Raw genomic sequence first — 19151 nt, 5'->3', positions numbered from 1 at the left:
TAGTTTTTTTAGATAAAAATGAGTAATTACATATTGATTTTTTTAATATATTTTTTTTAAAAAAATATGATAAAATATATTTATTCATTTTTTAAAAAAATATATAACTTTTTGTTAATTTGTCAATTTCTTTTAAAAAGAATATATGAGTTGTTCATTATATTATATTTATTGTGTATCTACTATATATATTAATTTATACTCTGTTTTTACTTTAAATTCTTCACTTATTAAAAAAAATAATCAAAAAAAAATTTGATCATAATTTAATGTGCAAAATATTAAATTATATTAAAAATAATATAATTGTTCAAAAAATAAGGAATACTTTTGTGTAACTAAGAGGACAAGTATTATTTGTCAATTTAAGAGGGTGCAAAGCGTATTTTACCCTTCTAAATACTATCCTATCAAATTACATTTACCTTCACGATTTCTCAAGTACGCGTTCAACGGAAACGATACAAAATTTTTGCTTCCAACTTTCAATTGAAATTCTCAATTTTAGACTTATATCGAATATTTTAATTTAAATTTCGTGCCCTAATTTTTGCTCTGGGACAGGCACTTTGGCTCTGCCGACATCCATTATTAATCACATCATAGTAAGGTTTTAGAAACTTTACATCACTTATTAATGTTTACATTAATTAATCTTTTGATTAATGAAGTTATAATTCAAGTCCTCCCAAGTTTCTATCAGTATATTATTTAATTATTATTCTAATATAATCACACTTTAATTAACTTAAATGGCTATCCAAACTAAACCATAAATAATTACAATGGAGAAAACAAACAAAATTGGCTTTTAAATTATAATAATAAGGGTTAATTATACGTATACCTGTCTGAAAATATAAAATTACAATTTCTCCTAAAGAATTTTTTAAATTATATTTACATTCCTATCGAAAATTTACTATTTACACTTGACCCTCTTTTTGTTAGAATTTGGACAAAAAAATGTTGACATTAGCAAAAAATTGCATAAATTTTTAATTTACTCTTCATTTAATGTTGTTATGTAATAATTTTGTGCTTACGAAGAAAAAAAAAATAATGATATTAACCTCATTCTATATATATACATATTACAATTTATTCCTTTATTAATATAAATATATATATATATATATTAAATGAAATTTATGTTTTCTTTCCTTTTGCCAGTATTTTTCGTCCAAATTCTATTGGAAGAGATGTCAGTTGTAAATTAAGTATTTTTGGAGAGAGTGTAATTGTAATTACAAATTTTTTTGGGGGGGAAATGTAATTTAGCATTTTGAGAGAGGATATAAGTGTAGAATAACAACATCATTGTAATGTCCCGAACCTTATCTTTTCTTTGAAGTTTCAAGACATTTATTAATTATGGATTAAAATGTATATATTTGCAACTCCAATAATAATTCCTTAAAAGTCGTAAAGTGGATGCACCCATTTGATTAAGCTTTTCTAAGTTTCTTTGCTGTAATCGATGATAAAGTTTACCTTTCCTCATATATATATATACATATATATATATATATTTAGAAAAAACTACATTGACATCTTTAATATTATATTTAATTACACAAATAGGTAAACTTTCTGAAAATATTTTAGTGTAATATAAAAAGACAAGCGGATTGGCCCGAAAACGTGCTAGCAAAAGCGAGGGACGAAAATAATAAAATAGTGTAAAAAAAGATATAAATCATTCGAATCAAGGGGTATATCCTTGGTGTTTTCAGGTGTTTGATATAGTATGAAAAGGAGAATATAAATATTCATATGAGGGTATGGTTATAAAGTCGAGATGAGAGGTATAAATTTAAAAACGAGAATACCTCTTGAAAGATCCAAACTTTCCAACTGACCAATAGTGTTGAATTGTTCATCTAAGATTTCAATACATGAATCCTCCAAAGATGATCCATACCACATCGAAATGGACGAGGCTTGATCCCTTTACTAGAAGGGATAGTAAAGGGATCAAAACCAAACTCTCACCAAATGGGGGGAGGGGGTGGGAGTGAGGGAAAGGGAGAGATTTTTTGTGTGTTGTGTATTATGTAATCGTATGTACGTAACTGTCATGATTCCTCAAGTTTGAGGACTGCTTCTGTACTATCATAGCCGGAGACTCAAGTCATATCGATCAAGCCCCCAAGGCTTCCATATAACGATCCCCATGAGTCAGTTCAGGCAGCTAACCACCTTGTCAACTAATCCACTGAAATTGCATAGACGTCCAACGTCTGTTGCGATGAAACATGATACTCATTCAATAAATGCAATACGCAGTTAAGTCTCTATAGGACTTGCGATGCCCAGTTTCGAGGTCCTTGACTTGGAATGTTTCGGACCAACTCTCAGAAGTTGGTTTCATAGCCGCCATTCAATACGAGTCCAACTACATGAGTTATCTAAATGATCTGTGAGCATTTGTTGTGACATTAAAGCAGAGGTAACGTAATTGATATGCACAACAAACACATTTACCAAAGACGAATAATTACTATATTCATCAGGACAAATATTACTTAAATAAAGATCACTTGAATAGTTTTAAAAAGTCGACCATCCAATTGGCTTTTTGGCCACCTATTCCAACATAATGTTTCTTAAGGATTGTTTTGTGTAAAATTTACCATTGAATAGAGGTTATTCTTGTAATTTTGTAAAAGACATGAAGTGTTTATGCAATTAGATCTAACTTCAAAAAGTGTTAATACAATTTATTCTATGTACTACTTAAGTACGAGTGGGATTGGGTAATCACATTTGATTGGTATACTGTATATTGACTAAAATACCATTGAACAAATTTAATTTTACACAAAATAACCATCTCTTTAAATTTTTCCATCAATAATATCAATTACCCGACCCGAATGCCCACCCCTAGCCGTGAGCACCCTTACAAAATATTGGAGTTGGCAGCATTAACACTAAATTGGAAGGATAAATTTGATTCCATCACCACCTAATAAAAATTCCAGGTATGCAAAAGTGAAAAGCACTCAGCCAACAACTGAGTCAACTCGGTCGTGGTGGTCCATTACAACCTTTGCAATGATCAAACAATAATAATAATGCTAAATTACTGCAAGAGCAGCTTCAAACCTAAGTAAACTTTTGTAGAGGAGAGGATGCGTAGAGCTGTCAATTATTCAAGTCGAGTAAAATACATTATTGTTTAATTATTTATTGAAATTTAAAAATTGTATTTGAATTTAGTTTAATTATCAATTTAATTGAGTTCAAATGAGTTTTATTGAATCACATATGAATTTAAATTGAGTAATTTAATATTTTTAAATAAATTTTATTATTTTGCACTAATTATCTTAAATCAAAAATAAAAATTTATAAAATAATTCAAGTTTAAACGAAATTTTATCGATTTATTTGGGTGTAGATAATTTAATTTTATTTTTGTACAGCGCATATGCAACATCTCCTCCACATCCAAATGATCAAATTTCACTGTTTCAACGGACACTGACAAGGGGCATTCTTGTGATTTCATCTCCAAGAATTGATAGCAACATCTGAGCGGCAGCACAAGAACAAAAGAAGAAAGTGAGGGGGATGATAAGAAGAAGAAGATGCTTCTGTCAGCTATTTTCACTTCCACTGTACCGCTAGCTACCCACCACCATTAACGCTTCACTTTGCAAGTTGAAACCCGAAGCTGCATCTTTGTTCTCTCTCTCTCTCTCATTCACTTCATTTGCCGTAGGGGGGGAGAAGAGTTTTTGCTCTCTTCTTCTTGGTTTCCTGAAGTGAGAGAGAGTGGTGTTCTTGGGGGGTGTTTTCTTGGAAAAGTTGGATCCCGTTTGAGGGAAAGGTGAAAATGGAAGGTGGGTCGAGGTTGGAGAGAGAAAGTAAGGATGGTAGGAAGAGGGGTGAGAGATTGGGATCGGTTTTGGAACCCAGGATTGAGCCTTTTGTACCCCAGAGAGGGCATGATCCGAGGGAGTTGAGATCTTGGGCTAAGAGGACTGGTTTTGTATCAACAACTTTCTCTGGTGAGACTGAGAGAAGTGAGAGTGGGAGGAGGGAAGTGAATGTGGGTAGGAGTAATGGTAATGGTGGCCATGGTGATAGGTTTGATTTGGAGAAGGGAGTTCTTGAGAAGAATGAGTCTATATCACCCAAGATTGAGATTGATCCTATTCTGGGCAGGACTAGGCAAAGAGGGCCCGAGATCGAACCAGCTTGGGGGAGGGATAAAAATGGGGTTTTGGGGTTTAGAGATGGACCAATGAGAGGTGAGAATGAGATGCGGAGGAATGGGGCAGTGGAGGCGACATTGGACACAACAAATGCAGTGAGAACAGACGGGCGTAATGGGAATGAAAATGGGGCCATAAATGGAAATGGGCAGGGCGTTGGGGAAGATAGGTCGGCAGTGGAGCAAAAGACAGGTGATGGAGATATGGGAAGTGCTCTAGGTGGTAATATGTATCCTGATGGAGATGATTCGGGTAATGGGGTATGGCATTCTTCGCCTAAAATGATATTGGGATTGAAGGATAATCCTGGTTATGGTTAGTTTTAATCTCTACGCATATCTTTGCTCATATTTCAATTACTTAGTATTCGTTAAGGATTTGCCTTCAAGCACCAATAAGGATGTAGAAGGAAAAGAAAGACGATAAGAATGAGTTCTCAAGTGCATTGAAAAACTTTTACATGAAATCCAACTAATATTAATCTTAGGGTGCTTAAATATGATTTCCAATTATGTAGCAGTGTGAAAGTCCCTGTATATTGGGTTTTCAGTAATTGTTACCTTAATTAGTGGCTTTGCTTAGTTTGTTTCTTGAACTTCTTTCTATGCAAAATTTCATTCTTTAAATTGCACATTAGATGGAAACAGATTTAAGATTACATGAAAAAGTGAACTGAGATTGATGGAGGTACAATATCATTAAAATGTAAGGAATGTTAGAGTTCTGCAACCGTTCAATTGAATTTTTTACTCAGGAGATTGCAAGTTGCAATAGACAAAACAAAGAATGAATATTGTAACTGGTAACCATTATACAAAACAAGATGTACTAAAAATAAGATGATATTTCTGTTGCATCCGAATTTGATTCCTTCATTTTGGTTCTTCTGAAATATCAGTTGTTTGTCATTCACACTTCCTCTGCTCTTGTAAACTGCAGTGCCCATTATATTCTATAGCTTGCAACACTATCTATCCTTGGCCGGTTCTCTTATTTTCATTCCTCTGATCATTGTACCTGCAATGGGTGGAACCGATGTAAGCAGCTGCTTTCAGTAGTCAGAAAATTAGATTAGCTAAATTTCCTTATTTGTTCCTCATATTTTCCTGAAATGATGACAGAAGGATACTGCTACAGTAATTTCCACTATGCTGCTACTCTCTGGCATCACAACAATACTTCATACACACTTTGGTACTCGCCTCCCACTGGTTCAAGGCAGTTCATTTGTTTATTTAGCACCTGCATTGGCTATAATGAATTCACGAGAGTTCCGGAATCTGACCGAACATGTAAGCCCTTCCAGTGGCAGAATTCTCTTCACCTAAGATGATTGGTAATTTGTCTTCTATACAACAGGGGAGGGGGCGCAACTGTGTAAAAGGGAAATTAATCATTGGTTGCAACCTGGATACCCAAACAAACTGCAGAAATATTTTACTCTAATTAAGCTCTTAGGTATTGACTCCACATGCAAAAAACATTCACGTTCAGAAATTCCAGAACCAAAGTTTTATTTAAGTGCGTGCTCTTTGAAATCATTTTAGAATAGATGCAGTGAATAAGAGGTCTCCAGCAGTTTCTTTCTTATTGAATATCTTTATTTCCATCATTTTATATTCTGATAAAACTTAAAGATTGAAAAGATTTATTAGAATAATTTAATTCCTTGGTTAAAATCGAAAAATTGTTCAATTGTGACAGGGGGCATGATGAACCCTATGCTGAATGAAATTTTAGTTAAAACTTTTCCTTCTGGTTTTTGTTTTATTTAGAATTTGATACTTACAAATTTTGCTGCATGTGTTTCGACAGAGATTCAGGCACATTATGAGGGAATTACAGGGGGCTATAATTGTAGGCTCAATTTTCCAGTGCATAATGGGCTTCAGTGGTTTGATGTCTCTAGTCTTGAGGTAATCTTGCAGAGGCTTCCTCTTTTGGGATGTTCAGTTTCCTTATTTTTATTTTGGAAGAGTACCAAGCATGTGGGGTTGGCTGGGCTTCTCAGTTTTCCAACCTCTGGATGCTGGCAATTAATGGAGATGTTGCATATGCTTATTTATGTTTGATTGCACCATAAGGGCACTTAAGCGCGACTCAGTGTGCAGAAGAACAAGATAGTATTATTTACAGAATCCAAGGAACTTCATGTGACTATTTTCTCCTGGACTTCAGCAACATGATATATTTATGCTATTTGATCTTAAAACTAACAATATTATGAAAACAAAGAAAACTCCATTTAATCTTAAAGTTAAGAACATAATTTTGGAATCTGATTTTCTTGACACATACTGCAGGTTCATAAACCCTGTGGTGGTTGCACCCACAGCTGCAGCAGTGGGTTTAGCATTTTTCAGCTATGGTTTCCCTCAAGCAGGTGCCTGTGTGGAAATTAGCCTTCCGGAGATATTACTGGTTCTTATTTTTACCTTGGTGAGCATATTCGAGCTCAATGCTGATTATAATTTGTTTAGGCAAATTATCACTGGGACATGGTATTTTTATCATGAAGTCCAGATTCTGTTCTTTGCATAAATGTTTGTGGATCAATATGAATCTGCTTATGCCATTCTAAACTAGCAAGAGATAAATCCATTCTTTTTTCTTTGCAGTATCTTAGAGGAATATCTGTGTTTGGCAACAGAGTTTTTCGAATATATGCGGTACGTAACAATAAGTACATATGTGATGATTATGTATCTTATTCTATGCGCACAACTCTTTCTCTGTCTCTACCTTTAACATTTTTTCTTCTTCTGGCTGCACTTAGAAGCAGAGGTTTTTGCCCCTTATCTTTTGTCACGACTTCTCAAAAATTGATCATTGCAGGTTCCCCTAAGTGTTGTAATTATATGGGCATATGCATTTTTTCTGACAGCTGGTGGGGCATATAACTATAAAGGGTGCAGCCCGGACATACCTAGTTCCAATATCCTAATCGATGCTTGTCGGAAGCATGCATATACCATGAAGCACTGCAGGACAGATGTTTCTGATGCAATGAGAAGTGCTGCATGGGTTAGGATCCCATACCCTTTACAATGGGGTATTCCTATCTTCCGGTTACGAACTTCAATCATTATGATTTTCGTATCACTTGTTGCGTCAGTTGACTCGGTTAGTAACCTTCTATCCATGTGGATCAGATATTGAATTCTTGTATTACACGGGTTCTTGCTCAGCACTTCCCCATAGTCAGCAATCAAATTATATTAGGGATAAATTTCTTTTGCATTGTTCTGAGACTAGGCTGAAACTAGTATTAAATATCTCAAAAACCATGCTGTAACTGCAACTAAGAGTGAATTTTCTCCTGTTTGTACATTTTATGGCTGTTGGTTCAAAATCATCTTCCCCAATTATAAATGAACTACTGCCAGAGTTCACAAAATGGTATTGGCTGGCATATAACATCTCCATTGTCTTAAGAAGATAATTCTGTGTAAGAGAATATTTTGAGAATTGCAAAGTGTCCATTGCATGTGAAAGTGCACAAACCAAGATAATCAAGCATGATGATACCCGGAATTTTGGTCTTCCATATGACATGTTAGACTGATCCAAATTCATGCACTCGCACAACTCCATGTGCTTGTCTTTGTTCTCAAATTTTTCTCCACTGTTCAAAACTTAAATTGATGCAAAACATGTACTATGCAGGTTGGGACCTATCATACTGCATCCATAAAAATCAATGCAAGAGCTCCAACCCCTGGCGTTGTTAGTAGAGGAATTGGGTTAGAAGGTTTCTGCAGTGTGTTAGCTGGACTTTGGGGCTCAGGGACCGGGTCAACTACCTTGACGGAAAACGTGCATACTATTGACATAACTAAGGTTGCTAGTCGAAAGGTTGTGGAAGTTGGAGCAGTTTTCTTGATTGTCTTCTCATTTATAGGTATTATACCCTGACTAAACATTTGCAATGAAAGTTCTCAGTAATTTTAGACACTTCTAGCAGTCGAAACTTAGTTAATGTAGTTTTCACTTATGTGAAGAAAACTGAGTATAGAATTGTGACTCACAACAGCAGCTTGCATTTCGATGTTCTCTTGCATATTTCATCAATGTATATATGCTTAGAAGCAGAAATATCTTTCTCCAGATGTTGTATTGTAGTTCAACCACAGTCATATTCTGTCTCGAACATATAGAAATTGAAGAGCGGCTGCAAAGCTACACGGGGAACAACTATATGTGATGTACAGTTAGTTATATTAAGAGTAATCTTTTTCTATAAATTATTTCCGAAAAAAAAAGATTAAGATTGCTCATGTTTTCTGGCTCTCTTCATGATCTCCATAACAATGCATCAGCAAGCTACGATCAGCGCAATGCTGTGTAGATTGTAGACATGTAATTGACTTTGTAGCTCGGTTTTTGATAGGTAAAGTAGGTGCTATTCTTGCTTCAATACCACAAGCTTTAGCAGCGGCCGTCCTGTGCTTCATGTGGGCTCTGGTTGTGGCGTTAGGTCTCTCGACACTGCAGTACACTCAAACAGCAAGTTTTAGAAACATAACCATAGTCGGTGTTTCTTTGTTCCTCGGTTTATCCATCCCGGCATATGTTCAACAGTACCTGCCTGAGTCCAGTCTGATTTTACCTGGTTACCTTATCCCATATTCAGCAGCCTCTGATGGACCAGTCCACACTGGAAGTAAAGAAGTAAGATTTCGATCCCCTTCGTTTCTTTATTTTCAAAATGTGAACTCTGAAGGATCAAACATTCTTTCAAGTTTACCTTTCATATTGAGTAGTTCTCACAGAGCCATCTATTCTCTAGAACAGAGAAAACACTTAGTTCAAGAAACACTGCTAACAAAATTTCACAAGAAACATGTTCCATCCCTATACTCCACACCATGCTGCAAGTTTTGAATTCGTACTGAACGTAGTTCCCAAGTCCAAACAAAAAGACAGTTTTTTGTTTCCTCCACCACTGAAAGAATCTACTAACGCCACTCGTACCGATGACTGGATTCTTCTTACTTGCATTTCAGCTTGATTTTGCCATCAATGCGCTTCTTTCGCTCAACATGGTGGCAAGAACGAGGAGTTTACATTTGGTCGAACGCTGAAGACATAGCAACAGATCCATCCTCACTTTCAGACTACAACCTCCCAAGTAAGGTATCTCGTTGTTTCCGTTGGGCAAGATGTTTAGGTGTTCGGTAACATGCAAGAACTGTGGGAGATAATTGTGTTAGGATGTCGTCGTCTAGGTTACACTTAAATATATACTTATGATCGGATAGATGGACAGATTTTCTTCAACAGATTTCAAATTCTTGTACTGCTGGAGGGTGGCCCTGGCTTCTTTGTAATGTAAATGAGAACATGGGCATGCAGTTATAATTTCATTGTAGTACTACGCAGTTGGCTTATCCATATATACCATGGGATATAATGTTACTAGGGATGGCAATGGATCGGGTGGAATGGGGTCCACTGGGGCTTTGGGTTTGGAGAGGGTTTTTATCTTATGGACCTGGTAACGGGTCTTGACTCAAGGTGCATGGTGGATTCGGCCGACCTAGGATCGGCATAGACCAACTCGAAAGCTCCGTCTAGGATCAGTCTACTTATTGTTTATGGTTGGTTTTGGGACGGTCACTGGCCTTCATGTGAGCCTAATTGGATCTGTTTTTAAACCCAGGCTTGAATCAGGGTTGAATGTGCCCTTTTTTTTTTTTTAACAACGGCTTAAATTTATGATTATTATGAAATAAATAAATAACAAATTCAGTCACACAAAAATTTGTAACTAGAAAAAATAATTGTTAGGACTATATAATGAACTTAAATAATAATTTGACTAAAAAAGCTTACAATATTAACCTTGGATGATAATAAATTCAAAAATATTAACTAATGTAAATTTTATAAAATTGAATAAGTTAGTTATTTTATTATGAAAAGTGTTTTTTACTGCACAAAGAATTGGTACGACAGTATCATTAACTGTCGTTTATGAATGTGGAAGGACTTTTTATATTAGTATAGATATATATGTACTATGTGTGCTTATAGCTTTTAATCAGTAGTGTTAATTTTGTTGAAACATTATCGAAAAATTCTTACCTAAATCAGCTTTGACTTTGAATCAATTATAAAAATAAGTGTAATATATTTGATATGTAATTTGAGTGAAATATACATCAATCATATGATAAGTATATTATACTATTTATATAATTAATTCAAATTCGACTAAACTTAATTTAAATTAGAATTTTCCATCGTTAACAACTCATTGATGGCTTTGGTGATTGGTCCTTGTTAGAAGGAAGCCCATTTGTTCCAGAGCCTTTCAAAAAGAGTTTGGGGCCTAATTCGAACATACGTACCTTATAATTGTGCATTCTGTTGCACTTGCAAAAATTCCTAATCCAATCAAAATACATTTTTACATATTAATGTATGTAAAGAGGTATATTAACTTTATAAGAGTGCTTTGATTAGAGAAAGATTTATCCGACACGCAAAAATCATAATAATTCAATTAGGGATAAATATAGATTTTTATTGGATGTTGTTACTAATATCAATAAATTCGATAAATTTTTACTAATATATGGATCTATTTGTTAGATCGAAACACACATCAGGGATACTAAATATAATTTTTCAAAACATATAAGGTTTATGTGTAATTATATTAAATCAATTTTATTGCAAGTTTTATTATACCTATCATGCGATCAGCCACTTTTCTCACATTTAATATATATACAATTGCAATCAAATTTTGTTTGTCCAAATCTAATTTATGTTAAAATTTCTTGTTATAGTCGGATTGAATTTTTTATTATATTTGATGTTATATTTTCTATTTAATATGTGCATAAAAAATTATATTATTAATTTTATTTTTTAAAAAAAATTATACACATAACATATATATATATATATATATAAACAGGGGCCGGTTATAATTTGGGGTCACGGGGTTCTGTTCGGACACATTAGGTGCAATCTGAAATCGGAATGAAAAGTGCACTGATTCTTGTCCTGTTTGGATGTTAAAGAAAAATAAAAAGTAAACTAATTCTTGTTATGTATCGGTGCACATATCGTGATCTTAATATTTCAACTATTAGACAATCGATGATTATTATTTCGAGTCATATGATTTAATCGGGTCGGATCGGGTGCGACCCGAATTAGGGTAAAACTGATCTTTATGGCATTCGGACACCAAAGAAAGAAAGAAAAGAATGATTAGTTGTGTGTATGTACATATATAGTAGTGTGAGAATGAAGGAGGAGGAGAGAGAGAGAGAGAATCCTAAATGTGAATAGTGAATAGTACCACAGCACAGTGCAATAATTAAGACAACATTAGACTATTATTATTATTTGTTTGCTAATAATAATTACTGGCAGAGAGAGAAAGAGAGAGAGTGCACGTGCGCCTCCCCGGAATCGGCGAGATTACTTCAGTCAAAAGATGCCGCGCACGTGCCTTCCCCAGTCAAAGGTCAAAAGCCTCTGATTGCATTGCACGAGTACTCTATAATCTATCTATTTCATTTCTTTTTTAATTTATTTTATTTTAATGTTATTTAATTACAAAATAATTACATTTAGATCTTTAACGACACTTTCATCCAAAAAAAAATTTAAAATTATACCTACACCCCTAAAAGAATTCTACATTTACAAATGACCCCTTGCCCTTGAGGATTGAATGGAAATCGATGACTTCAACAAAAAAATTAAATAAATATCCAATGTTACCTCTCATTTAATATTTTTATGTATATTTTTATTTATAAAAAAATAAATAATAATATTAACCTCACTCTATATAAATACAAAATTATTAAATAAAAATATTACAGAAGAGTGAAATTGGATTTATGTAAACTTTTTGCTAACATTAGTATTTTTCTTTCAAACCATAACGAAATGGGATTAGGTTTAAATGATGAATTTTCAAAAGGCATGAAAATGTAATTTTAAATTTTTCTGGGAAGAAAGTGTAATTTTGCAATTTTAGAAGATGTCTATGTGTAATTAATCTTAAGAAAAAAAGCTAAATAAAAAGAAAATGTATTAGAGAGAAGGGGGTAGGATAAGAACGATGATGAGGACGGTTGGTTCATCTTTTGATCAAATCCAATCCACACATTTTTATTAATATATTCATCCTTTTGTTTTAATTATTAATTAATTATATATATAAAATATAAATATATTGGAATGGTGGAGTGATATATTATTGAATATGGTTTGCATGTTACTACTATATAAAGTAATCAAAGCTACTAAAAAATATATATATAGTATAAAAACATGTGTCATGTATAGAAAAGTGTAGGATTTGCTTGCTTTTATTTTTAATTTTTGAAACCCTGATCAGAGTGAAAATATATTTATTTATTTGTATTTTTACTAGAAATATTTACTATTTTTATCATATTAATTACTATTTATATATATATATATATATATATTTAAAGTTGATTACATTTAGACCTCTATGAAATGTAAAATTACTTTTTTTCTTAAAAAAAAAACTTAAAATTATACTTATAGCCCTCCAAAAATTCTCTGTTTACATATGAACTCCATTTCGTTAGAGTCTGAATGGACAATGTTGACGTCAATGCAAAAAATTACATGAGTTTTCAATTTGCTTCTCATTTAACATAAGCTACAAGCTTGCAGCCGACGTGAGGCGTTTGTAATAGTTGTGGTTTCGTAGTGGGAATAAACTGTTGAAAATGTTGCAAGTTGAGCAGTACTGAAAGTAGGTGAATGTTTGAAAACAAAAGTCAAAAGTGAAAAAATTTTAAAGTTTGAGTATTTGGGAAAATAATTTAATATTTATTAGGAATAATTAAATTTATTCTCCCTTATTTATGATCTATTTACATAAATCACCTATACTTTTTGGATAATTACAAAAATTACCCCTGACAGGCGAAAAATTGGGATAGTTTGTGTAATGATGTTGACGTTTTTGGAGGATCTATGTATAATTTTATAGAAAAATATGGGTGATTTGTGTAAATAATATCGACGTTGTCACGTTTCTAGTGGGTGTATATATACTCTATACTAATATAAAAAGAAAAGCTACTCAACATTCACAAATGGCGGTTAATTGTGAAGTAAACCCTTCATGATAAAACAACTATTCAAATTCTCAAAATTTACATTAGATAATAAATTATTATTTTTTTCTTTCTTTTTTTTATTAATATAATGTACTTATTTATATATTTTACTCTTATTTGTAATATATTTTAAAATATAAAATATTATTTATTATATGTACGTAAAAAACGACGTGCAAGAGAAGAGGGTATACAGACTCAAAGTGGTAGCTTTGATACCACCACGTACAAATCATTATAATATCGAAAATATCTAACAACTTCTCAACTCATGTTAAATTAACTATTTAATCAAGTTTCTCTAGAAAATTAATTTCATGTACTAAAAAATTAAATTTACTCTTATTTGTTTAAGTTTATTATTAATTAAAATTGAAATGACATATTAGTATTTATTTTGCATGTATAAATAATCATCACTACGTTGTAACATATATTCTACAGAAAATGTCTATTTTTAAATTAATGTGAGTAAAATATGTATCGATAATTACTGCATTAAAAAAGTTACTAGATACTTTTTGTATATGGTCATGTAAGACAATGACAAATTTTCATATAAAGGAACAAATTATAAGTTTCAATAAAATAAAAACATCGCTATGCGCGCAAGTACTGTGTGCCACCATATCTAGTATCCCAAAATTAAAAATAGTTTGTGTAATAAACTATAGGTCAGGATGTATAAATTTAATTATCCCTATTTATAATTTTACCAACAAACTTCAAACTCTTGAATAAAACAATTGAATTCAAACAATTTAAAACCAAAAACGGAAAAATTATATATACATAATCCAATATTTAAAGTCAAGGAGATATTTCCCACCCCCCCTTATAGAGGTTTTACAATAATTTTAGGTAAGGCATACATTCTTCGTCTGAATCAGGTTTCAATTGCGGCCATATATTTCTAAAGTCTTGACTTTTTGGATTTTATTTTAGATCTTCTAATTTCTGTTTAAAAATCAGCCAATTAGGTTCCCTCTTTATACTATTTAATTAATATTTATGATTTTTCAAAATTTGCCATAATTATAAATACTCCCTCGTGACAGCTTATTGTATGAGAGTATTTGTTAGACGATAATTAATCCAACGATGAAATATATGTAATTATGTCAAATTTTAGTGGTATCTGTTATAATTTACCTTTTTTTTTATGGGACAAGTTAAAAGGTAGGAGAAGGGCGAGCAATGCTTAACAACTACTCATTATTATTTCTACGGTTGATACAAAAATATCTGGTTATAGTTAAAAATGAAGATAAATATTTTGATTATAATTAAAAAAATCACAAAAAATATTAATCCATTACAATTAAAATTTTTATATTAATTTTATGTGATGATAGCAAATAGTATTGATATGTTGGGTGATTGCAAGAGGATTGATCAAGTAATGATGTGGAGAGGAGGAGGGTGTAAGGAAATGATTTGGATGAGGTGGAGTGGGGGGCAGACATGTATTTACAAGTATGGATTTTATTAATGATTTGTGGGAAGAAGGGGCACGTGTGGTGTCACATGGCGACATTGATGCTAGTCAAAAGGATGAATTGGAAACGCGACTTTATTTATAGGGTTGGAATCCATATGAACGGAAAAGGTGCAACTTGGTCCGCCAGGGTCGGCCTGGATACCAAACCCGAGGAGCCGGGGGGTGATGGAGGAGGACCACCTCCATCTATTTGTGACTCCATGCATGGGATCTCCACTCCTCTGGATCACTTCCCTTCTCCTCTAATTTAGCGTTTCCTTTCATTTTATTATTAATTAATGATAATATTACAGTTTTGTCCTATAATTATAGATCCTTAGCGTGTAACACATGTTTGGCACTGTTGATTATGGTGTGTTATTTAAAATTTGAATAATTAGTAATTTGAAAGTTGTATTCAATGTATGTAGTATTTTTCTATTTGATTAAAGTCACCTAATGTATCATTGTGTCCTAATTATTAATTATTATTATATATTCTAATATAATCAATTCTCAAGAAATAACTATTATCAAAGTAGTATTTTTTTATCCTACTTATGAGAAAATTAATTGTAATTCTATTTCGATTCAACATAATTAAAATTAATTATATCATGAGTATATCGTACTTATCATGCAGTTGATATACAGTTTATGAAAAATGATCAATCATGTGCGATATGATTTACGACTCGATTGGTGGCCTGATGCGTGAGATATTGTCTGTTGTTGTTTCATACGAGCTTCATAATTTTGTCCTCTAAATGTGCTTCACTATGAAGAGAAACATAGAGATTTATAAACTACAAGCTCCATATTTGCAATCGACTTGGGATGCACGTACATCATCTATTCCCAAGACAAAGGGCTTGGAACGGGCAAATGGCCTTGTGCCCCACATGACTTGCAACTCAATTAGTATCTCGTTTCTTTGAAATATTTGTGTGGCTTATAAGTTCTATAGCATTTTCTCCATTGCGATGCGCTTTTAGAGGCTTATACAAAATAAAAAATAAATAATTTTTTATATAACTAGATATCGATCAAGTCATAAGTTGTATGCTTTTGAATTAGAGACAATAACCTTAATATTTGTTTGGATCTCAAGTTTGGTGCCAGACAAATATTTGCATGGTGTAATTAATGTATTAATTTAAACAGGGATTTTCTGGAATTCTTACATGGGGACTAGTTAGTGTGTGATTGTGACACGTGTTGAACTTTAAGTTTTGAGATTCAAGATATAGTTTCGAATTTGAATTAATTATTAATTGCAAGAATGCTAATATTTGTAGATACAAAATTCAATTAAACACATTAGAATAACAAAAACCAAACATCCCATAATATACCTAAATTAATGAAATGGTTACTTTTTCTTAAAATATAGAAATCAATTATTAAATTATTATTGTTTTAAATAAATTTATTACAATCAGATCATGATTTCAATCGCTGACCATTATAATAATCAATAAATACACTTTTACTTTAGGTTAACTCATATATAGTACAGTTAAAAACAAAATAATAAATTTCCTTTTACCAAATTCCAATTATTATATATAAATTTTAGGGTTGTTATTAATTCAATAAGGTTCAATTAATTTGTGATCTTGGTGTCATGGCCTGCTCGTTGAAAAATTGTGATCTGAAAACAAACATGTTAAATTTGTTTTGGGTGGCTTTTATTTAATATACTCCAATATTAAATAAAAAAAGGGTCGAATTCTAGCAAAAGGAAGGATCCAACGACTAACTCTTAGGATTTTAAACCTATAACTATTATAGGGAAATTATAATCTTCCAAAGATTCAGTTAATAAACATACAATATAACGCGATAAAAGTTGAGTAGAAATATTACCCTTGAAGCGTGATTCCACATGTAATATTCCAGAGATAAGAGCCGCAAGTGAAGTTCCTCTGCTAGTATCCACGAGCAACAATCAGCTGCAGGGATCTGTTAGGATTTTCACCAATGTAGAAGGTTCAATAACTATTTAAACAATACACTCGATTTGTGGAACACTTCCAACACTAACTCCCAAAATAATAAATGTACGGAATAAATAAATAATGGTTGATGGCGCTCAGTCGTTATTCAACTGTGTCTAATCAACCGAATAGGTGTCAATCGCTGAACTGGTGTGTCCTTTGGTTGAAGTGATCTGTCTATATTAGTAAAATGGTATGTCTTTGCGAGAAGTAATGCATCTACTCAGATAAAATATCATAATCTTTTACAAACATATTTCTCGATCATTCAATAATACATTTTTCAACTTCTATAAATAAGGGCTCCTCTGTTCACTTCATTCTCATCACATCATTCGTAGTATTCTTAAGCGATAAAATCATTTCTACAAAATAGAGTATTATTTTGAGAGTTTCAAATACTTTTTGATTCGTTGTTTTTAAAATTTATAGTTCTGCTGCTTTGATATTGTAAATCGTCGAATCTTGGAAGACAAATAGTCATTGTTAGCACCAGAACGGGACAATAATTATCTAAAGAATAAAAAGTTTTATTCTTGCATCAACTTTCTAATACACAACTGCTACATATCCTTCATTTTTCACAATATATTTACTATGTTTGCTGGGATAAATTAATTCTCGTCTTTTTTAGGGCTTATCTGTAAAAAAAAAAAAGAAAAGAAAAAGAAACTCAAATTATACGTCAATTACTAAATATTAAAAAGTAAAGAATTATTTTTTTTTCTAAGTTTATTTTTTCTTTATTCCAATAGAACTCAATAATAATGGAAAAGTCGAACCTGACTCGATTAAATCTGATCCAATGATATAATAAGTGTAATACACTTATCGTATAATTGATATATAATTAAAAAAAGATGACCAATCATAAACATAGTATAATGTAGTTGTTCTGTAATTGTATTTGATGAAACAATAATCGTACAAGAATTTTCCATTAATAATTCAGAATTGGAGACTAAATTTAGCAAAATACCAAAAGAGGAAGAGTCAAAGAGTGGCCATTTTTATATTTAGAGAGAAGAAGAGAGACAAAAGGAAGGATTGTTTTGATGAGTCTCTTTCACTAAAACCACAACGAGAGGCCACGTCCTTTGCCAATCACATCTCTCTCTCTCTCGCGCGCGCACACATATGTGTGTGTATATATATACATGCACATGCATACGCAGTACGGTTGTCCTAAACATATCACTAATTCATGGGTTACTAACAATTCGACCACTTGAAAATATGAAATTACACTTTTTTAAAAAAAAGTTTTGGAATTTCATTTACACTATTTCTAAGAATTCATCATTTACATCTGGCATCTTTTCATTAATGTTTGAACGAAAAATATTATCTTTAGTGCAAAAAAAGAAAAAAATACACAAATTTTTAATTTTGTCTCTCATTTAACATTCTCATGCATATCTTGTACTTATAAAGTGATAATAAAATATATAGATATAAATTGAGGTAGTTTAGTCAGAAAAAAATTATTTGACTTGCAATAATTCAAGCGAGGGTAACTATCAATTTTTAGTCAGCTTTTTGTTTATATTAACAATCTAGTGAATTTCGACTAATGAATTAATTTATTTGTTAGATAGAAGCAAATCTCAGAAGTGTTAAATATAATTCCTCAAATAACACAAAATCTATGTATAATTATACCAGATTTGAAAAAAAATATAATTATTTATTATTTATAATTATGACAAATACCAGAACCCCAGATGTAATTTGAACAGTATACAAAGTCCAAATTTTGTTCTGAGCAAGCCCTTAACTTACTGGTGTCCAAAGTATAAAAAAAGGGAGGTGGGGGGGCACCGCCAAGGCTACGTATGAAGGAGGTGGAGAAACATGTGCATACAGTAGTAGTAATAATCCCACGTCAATAGCAATAAGGATATTTATGGAGTTGGGGATTCCTTTGCATGCATCCAAAGGTTTCATTCTCTCACGGATCACCATTCACCACCACCCTCTCCCTCTCACCCACAACTCTTTATTTATTTATTTTTCTCTTTTTCCTTTATAATTTAAATTATCTTCATTCTAGATATTTTTATTTTTTATTTTTTCCTATTTACATAAATAATAATTCAGGAAGAATATTCATTCACAATCATTGTTTATTACTTCTCTAAGATTTGAATTCAAGAAATTAATTTTATAATTGATTAATTATTAGTCAAAGGAGATCTATCTATCATACGTATTTATTTATGCTTTTGGATATTCATAACAAGTTCGACACAGGTGTTGACAAAACCTACCTGCATTGGTAAAATTGAGGTCTAACATATCTTGACAATAAGAT

The 19151-nt window shown here is 32.0% G+C and overlaps 1 protein-coding gene across 1 annotated transcript; it reads left to right on the top strand.

Moving 5' to 3' along the window:
- Window positions 3551–9841, top strand: LOC105176421 (nucleobase-ascorbate transporter 11). Its single transcript, XM_011099217.2, is given in 11 exon segments — window positions 3551–4541; window positions 5166–5263; window positions 5348–5518; window positions 6042–6142; window positions 6530–6665; window positions 6845–6895; window positions 7062–7349; window positions 7893–8127; window positions 8617–8897; window positions 9233–9273; window positions 9275–9841. Coding segments are annotated over 11 exon segments (2232 nt in total). The 5' UTR covers window positions 3551–3844; the 3' UTR covers window positions 9408–9841.

The sequence above is a fragment of the Sesamum indicum genome, linkage group LG13, assembly GCF_000512975.1.
Source record: "Sesamum indicum cultivar Zhongzhi No. 13 linkage group LG13, S_indicum_v1.0, whole genome shotgun sequence".
In the NCBI taxonomy this organism is placed as follows: domain Eukaryota; kingdom Viridiplantae; phylum Streptophyta; class Magnoliopsida; order Lamiales; family Pedaliaceae; genus Sesamum; species Sesamum indicum.
The sequence above is the reverse complement of the archived record's forward strand: the minus strand, read 5'-3'. Positions and strand labels throughout refer to the sequence as shown.